Source organism: Gobius niger, assembly GCF_951799975.1.
Source record: "Gobius niger genome assembly, chromosome: 6".
Classification (NCBI taxonomy): domain Eukaryota; kingdom Metazoa; phylum Chordata; class Actinopteri; order Gobiiformes; family Gobiidae; genus Gobius; species Gobius niger.
Window position 1 is genome coordinate 6603607 of NC_136857.1, and position 18554 is coordinate 6622160.

The window sequence follows — 18554 nt, forward strand, 5'->3', positions numbered from 1 at the left end:
AGCGATGACCAGAACTCCACATATACTCTAATGGAAAAATGATATAATTAAACAATTTTACCAAATGACCAGGGCAAATGGAAACATTGTTTTACATATTCCTTATACCATAAGATTTTCAAAAATATGTAGTTTTCATACTCTGCACGAAAATCCCACAACAGTGGAAATGTAAACATAGTGAACCGGACTAATCGCTTGGTTTATGGGGAGTTTATAGGTGATGATGTATCAGATTTGCCATTATTGTAAAACAAATGCATCTCTATGAATAAATGCCTCATGTTTAATGTGCACATGATTCTTTTTTTTTTTGTAACCACTTCAGATGCATAAGTCAGGACTATATATATATATATATATATATATATATATATATATATATATATATATATATATATATGGCATTTGGACGTCACTTCCTAGACATAGGATATGCTCCAGTTTTTGTCAGTGTAGTTGGACGGCGACCGTAATCCTGAAGTCATGCCCTTAGATAACTCTAGTTCACCGACAACAAAATTCAACCTGGTCCAAGTGAATGGAACATGGGTCCGGCAAAGAGAGGAAGGCCAGCGGGCTGAAGGGAGGCTCTCGGATGCTAAAATGTAAGTAATGTAAGTGCCAAAAAGATAATATTTAAGCAGTGAATAGCTGAATTGTATGTTTAAAAAAAAAAAACATTACATACATACTTTTTTCATGTAAAGCGATATTTCAATGGCTTTTTTTGGTTTTCTGATGGATATTTTACTCACCAATATTGTGGTTTAGTGTGCAGACACGTGTAGTCGTTTGGATATGTGATACATGATAATAGAGGCACAGAAATTCTTTTCTATTTTAAGCTATGAGCATTTCAAACATGTGCAGAATGTTATGGCGTGAACTAGTGGCCTTTCAACCAGACGTTAATAAAACTTATTTTGTTTGGTTACTTAAAATATTACATACGTTACAGTATCCAAGTATGCAACAAGACCGTTACTTGAGTAGCAATGAAGTTTTACTATTGTATTCTACTGTATTCTATTGTATTCTACTTAACAGCTTTATTTTACAAGCTAGTGTTTTGGTCCACAGCAACAAAATAGACATCAAATCTGCATAATGAGATTTTCTTTTAGTGCATCTATATTACACCAATTGCCACAACTCTTTTACTCCTCCTTATACTACTTTACTCCTGCCATTATCGTTGTTTAATTACAAGTACTACCTCACTACTATTACTACCAGACCCACATAATGCTTTAACGTGCTGAGCACAATATGCTTTCACTTATTCAATTTGAGGTTTAAAAATGTTTCACCGTCAGCATTGCCATCTCTGCTAAAAATCCATTTGACCAACATCCTTCTCTGCCTTTGTTCGCTCCTCAGTTTTGAGAAAAAGTCCCACCAAGGAGTTTCCTGGACAGTGGTCAGTCCTATTGTATTCACCTACAAAGTGATTCAGAGTGAGAGCTTACTGGACCCCAGGAACGACACACTTCTGTGGGGTCATCTTGATGTAGAAGATCTCAACACTGCTCATATGTCCCAACCTGTTAAGCGTTTTATTGTGATTGACGACACAGTCCACCAACTCTACGGTGCCAATGTCAGAGAGTATTTTGACTCCAGAAAAGTTGTGTACAAAGTCCTCTCACTTCCAACCACAGAGGAGAACAAGTCCTTAGAACTGGTGACCAAGATCTTGCAAGAAGTCCATGAATTTGGCATCGACCGGCGCTCTGAGCCAATCATTGCCATCGGGGGCGGGGTGTGCCTGGATGTGGTGGGCCTGGCAGCATCTCTATACAGGCGAAGGACTCCATACATTAGAGTGCCCACAACTTTGCTGGCGTATGTTGATGCCAGCGTGGGGGCCAAAACAGGAGTCAACTTTGCAGGAGGGAAGAACAAACTGGGAAGCTACGTGCCACCCATCGCTACGTTCTTAGACCGTACATTCTTCCAGACTCTCCCACGTCGGCAGCTTTCCAATGGGATGGCTGAGATATTAAAGGTGCTTCCGTTGCATGAATTTTCAATGACAACTAAAAAGAATACTGTGTGTGCTTTGTGATCGCTGTTACATTTTGGTGCCAATGTGGTTTACATGCAGAGGTGGGTAGAGTAGCCAAAATCTATGCTTAAAAAGACTAGATGCAAGTTGGTAATTTTTTGCTCACTACTGCCATCTCAGGTCTTATGCGTAACTGCAGCTTCTATATTAAGCATGACGGCACTTTTTAGAGGCAGTTGTGGTGAATAATACGGTAGGTCTGGGCTCATTCTACACATTAGGACATGGCTGGAACATGTAGGGGGATGAAAATACTTGGAACATTTTTAAACTCCGTCTAGTCCCTTTAAAGGGGCTAGATAAAAGTTGGTAATTTTGTACTCCCTACTGCCACCCCAGGTCTTACATGTAATTGCAGCTTCTATATTAAGCCCCGAATAACAACTTTTTGAGTAACAGTGCAGGATTTTAGAGGCAGTTGTGGTGAATAGGTCTGAGCTCATTCTACACATTAGGACATGGCTGGAACATGTAGGGGGATGAAAATAGTTAGTTTTAACATTTTAAACTCTATATAGTCCCTTTAAGTAAGAGTTACATTACTTTGAAATATGTTTACCAAGAAGTAGTGACCCAAACAATTACTCAAGTAAGAGTAAAAAAGTACTGAAAGAAAATGTCGCTTGACTACTGTGAGAAACAAAACATAAAATCATGTGGAAATTGTGATTTTAATGAAGACACCAAGAAAATGGCGTGAAAATATAGAAAAACAAATTCATTTCTAAAGAACAAGGTGCACAAGGTGATCTACATCTATTTCATTGATCAAAATGAAGCATTTGCTGCTTTAATATTTACTCACAGTGGAAAAAGTAACAAGTAAAACAACAGTTATTTGAACTCAAGTAAGAGTACAGATACTACGGTAACAATTATAATTTTCCTCAAGTAGAAGTAACATGTACCATATGATGGAAACTACTCTAGGACGTTACTGTGCTACCCACCTCTGTTTACATGTGGAAAATAACTCATGTGGGTTCATTCTTTCGAGCAACTTGTCATGTAGCTCCAACCTCTGCAATAGATCGTTTTTCCTTGGGCAAGACACATTCATATGCTTTAGCACCTCCAGGTTTTTGTTTCTGGTGTGTCAACGAAAAAGTCAGAAGGGGGTTGTTACAGTGCAGTGTATTTACATGCATTATACAGCTACAACTAAAAGCAAATGAGGCCATGACTGCGGTGAAATATCTTGCAAATCTCTTTAGAGTAAAATTTAGGGCCTGTTCAAATATTACAATTAATGTAAAAGTAACAATCTTTTTCATATTGGTAGAATATTTCCCTGAGGCTATGACTGCTTTTTATGAATTACATATTTTCTGCAGTAATATTTTCTACAACGACTACTTGCAGCCCATCCGACCACCATCAATGTGGACGGGGTCCACACTGTTTTCAAACGGGTGGCACAATTTGTATATTCTGGTGAACGCTCATAGGTTTATGCTCATTTATGTCAATTCCCTTGTATTTGTTGCAGTTTGGTTTTACAATATATCATTAGTAAAATTGAATGACACTACTGTACCTCCTTATCCCCTTGGTGGCACCTGGAGTGACTTTTAAAAAGCCCACCCTGTAGACACACTCCTTTCATTTATTTACGGTTTATTTGGTAGGGACAGTGCAAGTTAATGAACAAGCCACACCGGATTGTAGCCTTAGGCTAATTTTCATCCGTCGTCCCCCATGCACACTCTCAAACACACTCTCATACATCCTGGCCTATTGTACATGTTTTTAGTGGTAGGGGAAACCGGAGTACCCGGAGGAAACCTACGCAGACACGGGGAGAACATGCAAACTCCACACAGAAAGGCCCCGTCCTTGGTGGGAATCGAACCCGGACCTTCTAGCTGTGAAGCATGAGCTCTAACCGCTGTACTACCGTGCCGCCCATTCACTCACTCACACATCACATTCACATATGGGCAAAGTGGATGAAGAGTCTTGCCCAGAGACATGGATATACAGTATATAACATGCAGCAGTCATTGTTAGTGTTTAACCACTGACCTTTGGATCTGCGGGTGCATGCGCTAACCCGTGAGCCACTGTCGGCTAACAGTAACATAACACTGCTTACTGTGGTTTACTTTATGTGGATATGAGTGAGTGACTTATATTTATTCTTGATGGGCAGCAGTAGTTCATTTATTTTGTAACTTTCCCGAGATGGCGTTGATGAAGCACCGCGGCCTGTATGAGCTGCTGGAGGCTGAGGGTTCAAAGATGCTGGACTCTAAACTGCAGTGCTCCGACGCCGCCTCCACCTGCACCCGTGTTGCTATAGAAACCATGCTGGAAGAGCTGGCCCCGAATCTGTGGGAGGACGACCTGGACCGACTGGTGGACTTCGGGCACCTGATCAGCCCCCAACTTGAAATGGTGTTTTGCAAGTATCCATTATTAAACATGTGGCTGTAAAAGAGAAAATCTAGAGGGTATTTAGTACATCCAAGTTCAGCTCTTTAAAATGAAATAGTCTCTTTTTCAAGGACCACCATGTAATTAAAGTTAAGCCATATAACTGTAGCTTGAATAACATTTAATGAACGGATACAATTTTGGTGCATAACAAGTTCAATATTTAGAGTATACCAGTGCAGCATTTTTAATTATACATTTTCTTTCAAATCCAAATGAGCAGAAAGTGCTGCCTGCTCTGCTCCACGGTGAGGCAGTGAACATTGACATGTGCTTCATGGTGTATGTGTCCCACCTGAGAGGGCTTCTGACTGCAGAGGAGAAGGGGCGGATCTTCAGGTGCATGCAGGGACTGGAGCTGCCCGTGTGGCACCAGGACTGCACCGTCAACCTGATAAAGAACTCTCTCAGTGAGAGACTCAAGCACTCCGCGGGGTCCCTGAGGATGCCTCTCCCCACCGGGCTGGGACAAGCAGGTACAGGCCATTTGCAGCATAATCTCAAAGGTACAAGTATTTTTTTCAATTGGGCTTACTGTAAATCTAACAACATAACACCAGGACCACAACAACAAGAAAACCAAAGGCATCTCTAAAGTAGCACTGCCTGACCCCAGGACAAAGCAAGAGCTATTGACTATACTGGGAAGACAATCTAAAAACATTTATTGCTTCAAATGTTTTATCTACAATGTTTCCAGCAGCGCTCATTACTGCATGAATGAATTCTCTAATTTAGACACAAATACAGATATCCTATCCATCCACATTCCCTTGTGAAACCCCCTTGATGAACATTTAAAGAAAAAAAGAGGAGAGGAGTTCCTTCTGGGCCTTGAAGGGTACTACAGAATGTATAAAACAGAGGCGGTGTTTGGGCAAGGAGCGATCAATGATAATAATAACAATACAAAAAAGACACTCTTTTGTTGAGTAAAAAGCCTTTACTGCTACTACAGAGCCCCAACACCTGACCTTCACCATGGGAAAATGAACTACAACACTAATCTGCCACACCCAAAATCCGTATTTACTTTTTGAAATGTATACACAAAGCCAGGTGGCATGTGAGTAAAGCATGTTCCTCTGTGACCTACTTTCAAAATAAAACGGCAAGCAAAACAACTCATTTGAGGTTACTTTAGAATTCATGGGGAGCGCATGCCGCACAGATCATATTTCAACAGTTTACTCTCTATACTTACAGTGGGAGGAAAATGTATGTGAATGCCTTTTTGGTCGTAAAATGTGGTCTGATTTTCATCAAACAGTGTCTACTTAAACTAATACCACCCATTTACATTTTATCATATTTTAATTGGCCATAACATGTAAACATTCACAATACAGTGTGGCAAAAGTAGGTGAATGCCCAGAAATCTCGCTGAACTGCTGCAGTTTTGTAAAGAGGGACGGTCCAAGATTCATCCTGATCGTTGTGAGTATGGAACAGCACACTATGCTCACTGTGAAGTATGGGCAGGAAAAATCATCGTGTGGGCCTGTTTTGTCGCCTCAGGGCCTGGACAATGTGTTATCATCAATAGAAGAATTTATTCACAAGTTTATGAAGATATTTTGCAGAAACACCTGAGACATTCACAACAGCATGGAATCCTTTGCAATAACTGCTGTTCTGTAGTTGCAGATTAGACGCTTACAATGATCAGGATGAATCTTGGACCATTCCTCTTTACAAAACTGCTGCAGTTCAGCGAGATTTCTGGGTGTTCACTTACTTATTCCATGCTGTATTGTGAATGTTTACATGTTATGGCCAACAAAAATATGATAAAATGTAAATGTTTGGGTGGTATTAGTGAAAGCAGACGTTGTTTACTCGTTCTTATGATTTTAATGAAAATCACACCACATTTAGTGACCAATTAAGGCAGAAATGTGAGAAATTCCAAAGCATTCACATACTTTTTCCTCCCACTGTAAATTACCTAATTGTTTGCAGATTGTGGTCGTTACTCATCATTTACCGTGATCTAAAATGACTCATTTTTTTTGTGAGAAATGTTTCTTTTTCTTTTTTTTAAACAGAAATCTTCCATGACCCGATAGAAGAGGACATCCTGAGTGTTGCTCATCAGATGTGGACACGCGAGCTTTCTCCCACTTTGAAATGACGCTTTTGAGGCAAAGAAAGACCACCAGCCTGTACAAATGTTCAAATAAACCTTTAATACTTCTCACAAAAGCTTCCACATTGTGTACCAGTGAGTTGGACTTTAGTAATCTGAATCCAGTGCACTAACGTACTACCATTTCTATTGCTACATTCATTTCATAAACTGCATCTGAGAACATGTCTACAGAAATGTAAATGGACAGATAAATATTGAAACATTTCATAATCACATAGTTTCATTGTTATTAGGTTTTAAATTATTATTACGTGTGCTCGTCAGTATAACCAACAACTACGGCCTAAAGACATTTAAAAACGTTTACATGGAAAAAGACAAGTTGGGAGTTTGATCAAAATGAGTTACCAATCTTCACATTATTTAGACATCTCAAAATGACCCGCTACAACTGCTATAGACATCCAGTGTATTTAGTTTGGCAACACTTTTTTTTTTTTCTTGGCACTTGACAAAACACGTACATTACATTCGTGTCAGCAATTTTCAGAGCACTGCCTTCATTGTGCAATCTGACCTTTAGCAAAATAAACAACTTTTCAAAGCGTAAGAGGAAGTCTCAGAGGCTCTTTGTCTCAATAGTAAAAAAAAAAAGAAACCCAACATAAATAACTACGGTAACAGGCGAAATAAGGCACTTAATTCAATTTAAATGTATAATCTCTTCATTTGTGGAGATCACTCAGGCACCACTGAGGCCACTGCATAGTTGAACATCCTGTGCACTGACTGAGCAGGTACATAATGAACCCAAGTGGGCATTTTTCATTGTGCTACATGACTGAAATGGACTAAGATAATAAGAGAGAAAGAGCAACAACACGTGTATTTGAATGAAGCAAATACCGAGGACGTCAGAGGTCTATCTAGTGTTACACAATCCCGAAACAGTCTCCTTGTACTCCTGGCTTTATAAATGTTACACAACAATATAAACTGGGTGGGGGTGCAGTGTAAAAACAATATAGATTTGGTTGGTAGTAGCATAAAATGAGTGATGAATAGTTACCAGTAGTTTGTGCTTTCGTAACCTGTTTGGTCAGACCATTGCATAAAACGGTGAGAAGGGTTCGAGTGATTTGTACACAGGTAGATCATTTTGTGCTTTTGGCAGTGAAAAAAGTGAAGTTCAATGCACATGCAATATTGAAATGGTTGTTTTTGTTAGCAATTTGTATTGACAATTTTGAGAATATTTCAAATGCTTATTTTAAATGGCAAATATTTAAAAGCTTCATTTTCTGAAGATAAATTAACATTTAACAGAGATGCAAGATAGATAAAACTACAACTGATTGAATACAAAATGTTAAACCTCATCTTTCATAGACTAAGCTGACGTGTGCATTGCAGTACAACAGAACAAGTCTACACATCTTCATAAGGCATTGGCACATTCAAGTTCAATCTAAGACACCAGGAGTGTAAAGCAGTAATAAATAGATTTATATTATTTCTAGTGATTTGAAAGCAGAATATCTACATTTCTGACCTTGATTTATAACTTATAGATTCTTTGGAATCAGTAGAAATAGCACAATCTAACCTCTATTCAGAGATAAATCTAAAATATTTAAATATAAAAAACTATTTTTAAAAGTCATTGTCATCAAATTTTGATTAAAGCGGTATACTTAAAAAAAAATCAGTCTTTGAAGTAAAAGTAGAGGGCACAATGATATTAACAAACATGTAAACAGAGGGAAGGGGAGACACTTTACAGCAGCTCAAACAGTTCTCTGACTGAACACTTTAAGTGGTTGTACAGAGTTTTGTCCAGTAGGGGGTGCTAACAGGTCTGCTCATTCTCCTCCATGCTCACGCTGCTCTTGCGGCTACTGTCCTTTGAAGCGTCCGGGGAGATGGAGGAGAGCAGCGGGTCGCCCCCTCTCACTGGAGAGAGGGTGTCTTCCATGAGGATGTCGTTGAGTTTGGAGCCGCTCTTGTTGTGAACGCTGTAGTGGCTGGGCTCTTGGTAGTTTCCGTGGCTGTCGTTTAGCTCCAGGGAGTTGGGGTGCTCCGGGGTGCAGGCCTGGTGGTGTGAGGGGTGCAGGGTGTACAAGTCCTGATGACAGTCCTCAATGCTGGGCTCCTGTTTGATCTGCTGCGCCCTGATTTCAGCCGAGCAAAGTGCTGAGGAGGAGATGACCAAACCGTGAGCCCGAGCCTGCATTTCTAACTCCTGCAACATACAGAACAAGAGGGGTGTGAGTGTGCTTATTTTAGGGGTGTAACAATATTGGGAATAGACGACAGTCTATCACATAGAAAGCTGCTGCATCTTAAATGTATTGTCTTATAACAAGAGATTAATAATAAAAAGCACACATAAAGACCATAATCTCTTCATGGATGCAGCACAACCAACATAAAGAAATAACTGTTTTTGAACAATAATTTCTGGCTATTTTTTATAATGTGACATTATTGATTGCACTAAAGGCTTATCAGGACAATTTAACAGAAATAATGACATTCCTACTTTACAGGAGCCCCCACAATGATGGGGGAACCATTTATTTCCCAACCGAGGTTGAGCAATTGTCTAATCGAAGCTCTGCTGAAACTCCTGCTCCCTGCTGCATTAATACCTTATTGCTGACCCTGTATAGTCCAAAAAACAAGACGAACTAGAGTTGTTTATACCTGTATCCGTAGCATAAGATGGCGGTTAGCGTGCTCTAGCTTCTTCTGGCGAGTCTCCAGCTCTTTGGCCCTCTGCTGCTCACGCTGGAGTTTCCTGATGTAGTCCACAGATGCCTTGAGAATGGTGCCTTTGTTCCAGCGCATGTCCCTGCAACACCACGAGTCACATTGTACAACAGCCATTACTTCAAACATGTTCAGTGACTAAAGCATTGAGATATAACCATGAAGCAGCCATTCCCAATGTCCCGTGCTATAGAAACCGCCTTTTTGATCTAAAGATCAAACAGTAATTCATTCTACTCAAGATAAATTGTAATATTCAATATGCTTTTCTAGGCTGTAAACAGCAAATACAGTTTTAAAAAGTGTATTTCAAACTCGGTTGTTTCGAGTGTATTTGTTCTGTAGACAAGCTTTGGGCCCCCCTGCATTACCTCTGAGGCCTCCCAGCGGGCTCCAAATCCCACTTTGGGAACTCCTGCCTAGAAATAAGGGGGAACTTCAACTTCTGTGACAATAATTATTTGACATTAATTGAAGTACAATATATTTCTGATTGATTTTAAGTGTTATTTTGCCCATGAGGGCACAAAAAACCTGCGGTGGTGGGCCATCACTGCAGTGCAAATACATTTAAACTATTTAAATGTATTTAAAAGATTAGGGCTGCACGATATGAGAAAAACCCTGTGAATGTTTGATACATGATGACAATATTACTCCAATATTTTACTACACCAGCAGAGTACGTTAATTAAATGTAAGCAAAAATTGTAAGCCATTTATGTTTTCAGGGCAACTTTGCAGACTCAATAGCTACAATGCCAATAAACTTGCTCCTTTGTAATATTTTCTGTAAAATAGTTCCCTCTATGTAAAATGTAAACTACTCACGGGTCATTTGATTTGGGGATTAAGGTTCCCAGCTCTTTGATTCTGTCGTTGATGTTGAATCGCCTTCTTCTCTCAACTGCAAAAATTAGAAATCAACGTTTAAAATGAGATCGCTGAAACAGAATTGCCACTTTCCTCTTGAGTCAAACATGCTCTGAACTCACTGAGGTTGTGGTTGTCTTTCTTCTGCCTCTCCTTGGCCATAGCTCTGACTTCTGTTCCTTGCAAAAACAAAACACCGTGAGTAAAGGAACCAATGACAGAGTACAATGTTAAACCAGGTCTTAGGAAGGTCAGTTTCTGGCATGTTGGAGTGAACTAATCAGACGTACCCACTGGGAACCCTTCAGGCCTCTGGTAGCTGTCGTATTTGCCGCAGGATCCAGACTTATCCAGCATGTGCATGATGGCAGGGGACTGTGAAACTGTGAGATGAGGAGTGTGTTTTAGAAATGCACTCATATACAGTGTATCCACATAATTATTATTAAGATCAAGAATGCCTCATATCAGAAAATGCACCATTGAATCTAAAACAGCTTCTTCATGGGTTTGGCTTCTGTTTCAGGCTGGACGCTTCCTCGGGGTAAATTGGAGGAGCAATATATGAGCAGGTTGCTTTTAAAAGCCACAGCAGAAAATGAAAAAAATACTTAAACATGCATGAGTGGCTCAAAACCTTCGAGATTGGCTGAAGACATTTTCTTTGGAGATTAGACCGAAACAACAGTCACAATTTTGCCAAAAAGTAATGTGACGATGTGAAAGCGGCACTCAATTCTGTATTTATTTATTTATTTATTTAGTATTGTCAAAGTTGTTATTCAGGAAAGGACCATCCACTAGTGTTGTTCCTTGCCAATTCTGAAACTTCTCTTATAATACTTTTTCAACCATAATGAACACCGTCTTGTGAGTTTTGCAAACAATTGGAAAGTGTGGCTTACCAGAATATTCCCTTTTGATGTTGGGCAGGTTGGCTGGGCAGGAGTTGCTGATGGGTAGGCCTTGTTGGGGCATACCATACATGTCAATGATGTTATTGGGTCCAGGGATCTAAAGAAAAAAAGGTAATATGTAATATATTACTAAATGATTCCATACTAATAATAATAATACTAATACTACTAATAACAGAAAGGCTTACATTGTTTGCCATCTGAAGACCTGGATCCATGAGGCCGAGGATTTCATCACTGTAACTGGACTCCAGGCTAATAATGTCATCAATTACATCGTCCATCTATGGAGAAGTAAAAAAAGATAAGTAGATATTCACAGGACCCTTTTCTTGGCTTAAATAAAATAACATTTTTTTCTAATTTGACGAGTAAATGATATCACTTAGCCCTAGAACAGATAAAACATTTTGTACCTCTTTCTCGCAGTTGGAGTTAAGGGTCAGTAAGGCCATGGGGCTGTTGGGGGCGCTGTTGCCCGGCCCTGGCGGCATGCCCCCGTGGTCAGAGCACTGGTTGGGGCAGGGCAAGCTCAGGGCCTGGGAGCCGAGCTTTCCAAGGTACCGCTTCACCTGCTGCTGCTGCGAGCGCTGGATGTGATACTTAGTGGGGTTCTCCAGATGGGTCTGGACCTGCACAGACACAGGAAACATAGAAATGAGTTCCTTTTTTTTATAGAATCCTTTTTTGATTTGTATTTTTAGAATGTGTTGATATTGCACTCTCAGATGGTTGCAAGAGCATGTATTCTTTTTCAAAAGAGTGTACCGTAGCAGTGCTTCCCAGACACGAACTACCATTTAAACAATATTCCATGTTTCGGTGCATATATAGATGCCACGGTTTTGGACAAGGGTCAGACACCAGCACAAGCAGGGGCTCCACGTCAAAAAACAGTTATTAAAAATATTTAACCTGTTACTTGCCGTTGCCCTGATCGGATGTTTGGGTTAGGTTTAGGGCCAGGGGTAACGGTTACGATTAGGGTCAGTAACGGCAAGTGTGATGTTAGTTGTGTTTCACTCACACAGATCTTACGCATAGTTTTAGAAACTAGAAGGCCTTGGCTTTCAAATGAGGTATCACCCTGGCATATAGGCTGTAACCTCTCCTCTCCTGTCCGTACCCTAACCCTAAGCTGGCAGATAACTGGTTAATGGTAAGAGGTTGTAGCAGCAGCAGGTCATTTTTAGAGGCCACATTAAACAGGAATCCCAAGTCTATTCTTTCCTGGGTGAGACTCTTCACCCACACCCCCCACTTCCCTCACAGCGTCTACATAATTGCTACAAGAAGGGCATCACTGTGCGACTGGTTTACTGTGGCAACCAGAGGCCTTAACAGTTTTCTTTTACATGTATCCCTTTAGAAAGTTTGTAAAAGCAACCATCAAAATAAATATGCATACTTATGGACTAATACCAATGATCTCACATTTGTGTAATATCAAGTTTAAAGTTGTATCAATAAAAGTCGAATAAGTCTGCTTTTCTGTAATAGAAATGTAAACATACCTCATAAGGCTGATATCCAAGCATCTCAAGCATCATGACTGTAGTAAATTCAAGTATTCTCTGCTAATGCCGTGAATCTATGTTACTTCCTCAGTTACTTCCTTGTCAGCTGCTGCAGTAGACTGAGCTCCAAAGCGTTTAGCTTTGCTTTTAAAGGCCAATGGAAGTCATTAGTTATGCATGTCGGCTCATCTCTAGAAGGCACAATGAGCCTTTTGAAATTACTGTTGTCTAATGTGAAATGTCGATTTATTATTTTATGGCGTATCACTTGATTTGGGGACATGCTACAAACAGTCGAGGCCTTTGTTCGGCATGAGCACCTCTTTCAGTGGAGCATGCCTGGGGCTCATGCCTGGGACATTTTGACCTCGGTGGATAGTTCAAACAAAAGAACACTGTGATGGTAAACATATTATGCCCTGCATATTTAGATTTCCCTATTATACAGACACTAATGTCAGCAAAATAGTTTTGTATGGTAATGATCAATGTTGATGGTATGTGTTCTGGGCTTGACAGCTTTATTTCTTTTTCAACAATTACTACACTGTGGGTTTTAGCATATTAAGATAGCTGTAGTATTTTGTCTGGAGAATTATATATCAAATGTAACATAAATAGGATTTATATGGTTCTGATCATGATTATTTGTTCATATTTTTTTCTACTCATTTTGATATACAGTGAAGCCGACCAGCAAAAGACTCTTTAAGCCAGTGGATGTTAAACATGTGTAGCTACTGAAACACATCTTTCAGTGGCCTAAAATGTGCTTTATTGTGCACAATTTTTATTGTAGCTCACGTCTTGTTCAAGAAATGATTAACGATATTTCAGAAAAAGGGCAGGGTCGGCTCTTGGCACATGTGACCTCAGCGGCTGCCTGGGCTCCAACTGCAGGAGTTAATTTATTAACCCTATGAGGTCCATGCTCCTGACATCGACATCGTTGACTTTTGGACATATCTTTGGAACAGAAAGTCAAAGAGACTTGCAGTCTTTTGTGTTGGAAATTAGAGATTACAAGCTTTATAAAACAAGTTCTCCCTGGCCCTTCTACATCTGCGAGGGCCCACTCTTGCCAAGGGCACCAAACTGCACTGAAAAGGGTTCACTCACTGATTTTCATGTTTCAGGATTACAGTATCAGTATTATTATGCGCACCATATTTTGACAAATTATCGTTATCGCAATATTTGGTGATGCAATATCCACATTGCAAGTAGCCACAATATATTACAATATCAATGAGGTCCATTCCATTTGAGTGAGATTAACGCACAAAAAACATCTTAAAAAATACTTAATAATTTAAAAATGTGCAAAACTGCAGTTCTAGTCATGTTTTTCTCCAATCTAGTTTCATTTCAGCCTTGTTTTGGTTCTTATTTTGTGTGTATTGTGCATCGCAGTGTGTTGAAATGATTAATAAAATAGTGAACACATATCACAATTCTTTTATTTATATCAAGCAGCCCTAATTTATTTTCTAGACCGTTTTTTCACACTTCAAGATTTGTTGTAAGAGGCCAGCAGAAGAAACTACTTTGCAACCTGTGGCCCTTTGTCACACTCATCAATTAAAATAATGATGCACAATGCATGTCTAAAGTCTATATTAACACAGATCAGTGAAGCTCTCAATAAGGTCTTTGTTTTAGCAACAAAAAACATTTTTTTCTCTCCCATTTCCCAACAGGGGACAAAGTGTTTTAGAGCTCATGTGAGACAGCAGCGTGTCGTAGGTTAGCCTCATGTGAGCCACATTAGCATTCAACCCCCAGGTACAAGCAGAGCACCTTCAGGCAGCAATTCACCACTGGAGCAGAGAGAGAGAAAGACTTTTGTGGACCCTGCATATTGACCTCTGTCAATATGCAGATTTTGTTTGGATAAAAAAAAAGATAATGAACCTTGCCACTTAACATTTGTGGTTTCAGTTTTTATCTCTTAAATTGACCTTTAAATACCTAATCTCAGTGAGATTTCAGAATCTCATTTTCAGGAGAGTATTGACCCCAGAGGAGACCATGTTGTACATCATTTTTGTGGTAGGAGAAACTGAAGTAACTATGGAAACGCAGATATGTGAGAACAATCCTTCTCTGCGCAGAAAAGCAGAAAATCAGCCCAGGATCGACCCAGGACCTTCTGTGAGGAAAAAGCACTATGCCCGCTGCGCCTCTGTACCACTAAAACACTTCTGCACAATAGATGAATATATACTCATTTGTGGCTACATGAGAACTTGTATTAGTAACAAAGCCACACAGATAAACAGTTTCCTTTCAGTTAAACAAAGCTGATGATGCATTTCCCACAGAAGGCGGACGGACACCTTGCCTAATTCAAATGAAGTTAATGAACACACAGGATTTACAAGTGACCCAATTATGTCCACAAATGGTGTGTTACCAAAGCATAATTACCGCCTAACAATGCAATTAAGGAGCTTAAATGTGGATGATCCGGGGTCAGTTTAGCCTTTTAACTAAGTCCGCTAAAAATAAATAAAGACAAAAATGATGTATTCACACAGAGCTGCTCAGAAATGTAATGTATATTCTGACCAACCAATGTATATTTATGTATGCCTGTGATGCTAAATATAGAGCGCTCAGTCTTTCACACATAGAGACAGGAGGCACATGTCGAGAACAGTGAAGTGTGTCTCCAGCTTAAATTAGATACAAAGGTGTTAATGACTGGTGGAAACGCATATAAAGACTGTAATAATAACACAAAATCGGACATTATTTCAAGTTTTGTTTTATTGTGCTCTGAGTTTCAAATATGCACAAGCACTTCAGGTGAAATAACATTTAAAGTGCTCCTTCTGTTATTGCAATGAACAAGATATATATTTGATCCAGAAAATCAAACTGGCATTCACAATCTTGTCATCATGGAAGCCCCAGAGGGAACTCCTTCTGTGCATGTTTGTAGTTTTAGGTTTACCCAAAGCACCTGGAGGAAACCTTTGCAAACATGTAAACTCCACTCTGACAAATCCAGAACCGTCTGTCTGTAGTGACAGTTTATCTCCACTATAAACCACTCATGATCCTATCTCTGTTTAACGGCCCAATATCTAGGACTGTCATGATAATAACTATATTGACATATCGTTCGATAAATAACAGATATATGGTATATATTTTTGGGCACAATATTTACTGCCCATTTATTTATTACCTTTTTCCCTTGTTTCTTCTTAATAAAACTTTTAAACTTTTATCCTTTAGGGTTGAAAGTCTCTATTATATATAGAGTAAATACTATCGTTTATCGCAATATTTTGCTGCCTCAATATATCAAACCTATAGTGAGAGGTCAACCTATATCTGGTCTTTTTTTTTTTCTTTTTTTTACAAAAAATGAAAGAGGAAGGCAATAAATTAAAAAGTCAGGTCCAAACTAGGGCTGGGCAAAAAAAATATGTTATTTAAAAATCAAGTTGGTAAGGCAAATCGATTCATATTTTTAGAAAATCTATGTTTTTACATTTTTAGTACTAAAAATGTTAGTACTAAAAATGTGATTGTTTAAAAGTCTTTGTTACAAACTGACCAGTGACTTTTCAGTTTTTTACATCGATTGTTTGTTGACTGCACTTTAAAGGGACTATATGTATTTTCATCCCCTTACATGTTCCAGCCATGTCCTAATGTGTAGAATGAGCCCAGACCTGTTCACCACAACTGCCTCTAAAATCCTGCACTGTCATTCAAAAAGGTGTTAATTCGGGTCCGAAGTGCCGTCATGCACTAGTTTAATACAGAAGGTGCAGCAACACGTATGACCTGAAGTGGCAGTAGTGAGTATAAAATGGCCAGCCTGCGTCTCGCCACTTTAACTAAAAACAATAAATCTATACTTTTTAAATATATTTACATTCAGCGGTTATTTCGAAGCAGTTGTTTTAAATGAGTGATCGAATCGACTCGTAAATCGAGTTTTTATTAACCAGATAATCGCCCAGCTCTAGTCAAAACTCCTTCCTAACTTTCCCAACATATTTGTAGCATCCCAATTCTTTCACGGACGACTTTATGGGCACATTTCACAACTTGCAGGGTCACACTTACTAGAAAACTAGCCTGCAAGTTAATAAAATGTATTACAAAGCTTTATTATTTGATGCTCACTGTTTTCCCCCACAACTGTCTGACTTTACAATAAACTAAAGGAAAGCAAAACCAATTTCGATCTATTACTTGGAAAAACAAACATGGTATCGTACTTTAACATACTGAATCAGTGTGCCCAAAAGAGGGCCCTAAACACCTCGTAGTACTTTATGGACTTTAAATCACAGACGTAACATTCAGCCTCGCATCTCACATAACTGTTTCTCTTGCAATGATGCACGACCACCTTAAGTTACCCGTTTTCTTTCTCAGTTTCAGCTAATTCATTCCTGTACTAGGCTTTTTACGACGTCCCATTTTAGATTAACGATTATTGTGAGAAGAAACATTGTGATTTCACGTTAGTCATGATAACGGCACAATGATTGATCGTCTTTGACATCCTCATAATGGAGTCAACCCAGTCTAAGCTTGACCTGGATACAGTTATTATTATTTTTTAAAGGCACAGGGTTTGTTTGAAAAATAAAAAAGCATGTTCAAAATGGAGTTTTACAGAAAAACGCTGTTTGAAAACGTAGTGTTCACAGAAAAATGTAACAGTGCTCTTTTTGTTAAGTGTCTTGATTTTAAAGTTAAACCGCCTGAAGGGCTTCACCAACATAACCCTTCATTCAAAACATAAAACAAGGAAACGGTTGTGTTAGCTTACAGCAGTGAGGCTGTGTTGAGCCGTGTTTTATTTTTTGTGATGCTGAAAACATATTTGTGATGGCCATTACAAGATACATGAACAGGAATAAACCGCTAGAATAAAAGAGCACTTTGTATTGGAGTTTAATTAAGGTCTATACACTGAACGTTTAGTGCAGATGTGAATCTACAAGAGAAAAACTGTTCTGCTTTAATATCCCGATATGACACTGTGTCTAATTTCACAAAATGTATAATATTCAATAAGCTTTAAATGGAATATCTCCTAAAACCAGAACGAGGAACTAAAGGACGTAAGTGAAACAAATTACTCTTTCACATTTATATCAAAGAAAGCCGTGCTGAGATTCTGAATCTCACTTTTCAGGGGAGCACTGTCTCCAGGGGGGACACTATTGTAAATGTTTTTAGTGGTGGAAGAAACCTGAGATTCCAGAGAAAACCTCCACAGACATGGGGAGAACATGCAAACTCCACACAAAAAGGTCCAACCTGTCCCAGAAATCAAACCTGAGGCCTCCGCGCTGTGAGGTGAACACTAAAGCGCTAAACTATGTCACTAAGACTAGTGATAATAGTGACTAGGGATGGGATGATAAATAATAATATCGCTAATAAAAAAATGTGTCAATTAATCGATTGCCACATTTTTTGATTATCGTGATTGTCGTGCCAGAAGAATCAGTAAATCCATCAGACAACCAGTGCCGGTAACTTTACCGGGAGTGGGTACGTCTCCATGGAGATGTAAGTAAAGTCAGCAGTATTTAAGATTTCAGTCGGTTAGTTCCTCATCCAAATCCAGTCTTCGATTACCCACTGCAGAAATAGCATTTTTTGTGTTTTGTATTGATGACAACAGTAGAGTCCAAATGTTACACAGTGTGCCTTTAAATACTTACTTTGTGTCTCAATATGACATTAACAACAGACAATGAAGAGGAATATCTAAAAATTGCAATAATCGCAATTATTTTGGCCAAGATAATCGTGACTCCAAATTTCATTATCGTCCCATCCATAATAGTGAATATAACTGCTGACCCCCAGAACAAGTCCAAGCACCATGA

At 39.1% G+C, this 18554-nt stretch overlaps 2 protein-coding genes across 4 annotated transcripts in view; one reads left to right on the forward strand and one right to left on the reverse strand.

Annotated features, from left to right (window-relative positions):
- Window positions 1-459: 459 nt before the first annotated feature.
- Window positions 460-6641, forward strand: LOC306964077 (2-epi-5-epi-valiolone synthase-like; the record flags this gene model as incomplete). The annotated part of the gene is made up of 5 exons (XM_079557928.1): window positions 460-608; window positions 1384-2011; window positions 4256-4468; window positions 4731-4983; window positions 6556-6641. Exons 1-5 carry the CDS (start codon window positions 487-489, stop codon window positions 6639-6641), a joined length of 1302 nt encoding a protein of 433 aa, XP_079414054.1. The 5' UTR covers window positions 460-486.
- A 1097-nt stretch (window positions 6642-7738) lies between these two features.
- The window catches only part of LOC306963932 (microphthalmia-associated transcription factor-like), a 31964-nt gene continuing 21148 nt past the window's right edge, over window positions 7739-18554 (reverse strand). For all 3 annotated transcript variants that reach the window (XM_079557706.1, XM_079557705.1, XM_079557704.1), the window contains exons 3-10: window positions 11578-11793; window positions 11350-11445; window positions 11150-11258; window positions 10535-10627; window positions 10367-10417; window positions 10203-10278; window positions 9306-9453; window positions 7739-8841 (exon numbers count right to left, since the gene is read on the reverse strand). In XM_079557706.1, coding sequence (XP_079413832.1) covers window positions 8449-8841; window positions 9306-9453; window positions 10203-10278; window positions 10367-10417; window positions 10535-10627; window positions 11150-11258; window positions 11350-11445; window positions 11578-11793 — 1182 coding nt within the window. In that variant the 3' untranslated portion in view covers window positions 7739-8448. The remainder of the gene's footprint in view (window positions 8842-9305; window positions 9454-10202; window positions 10279-10366; window positions 10418-10534; window positions 10628-11149; window positions 11259-11349; window positions 11446-11577; window positions 11794-18554) is intronic.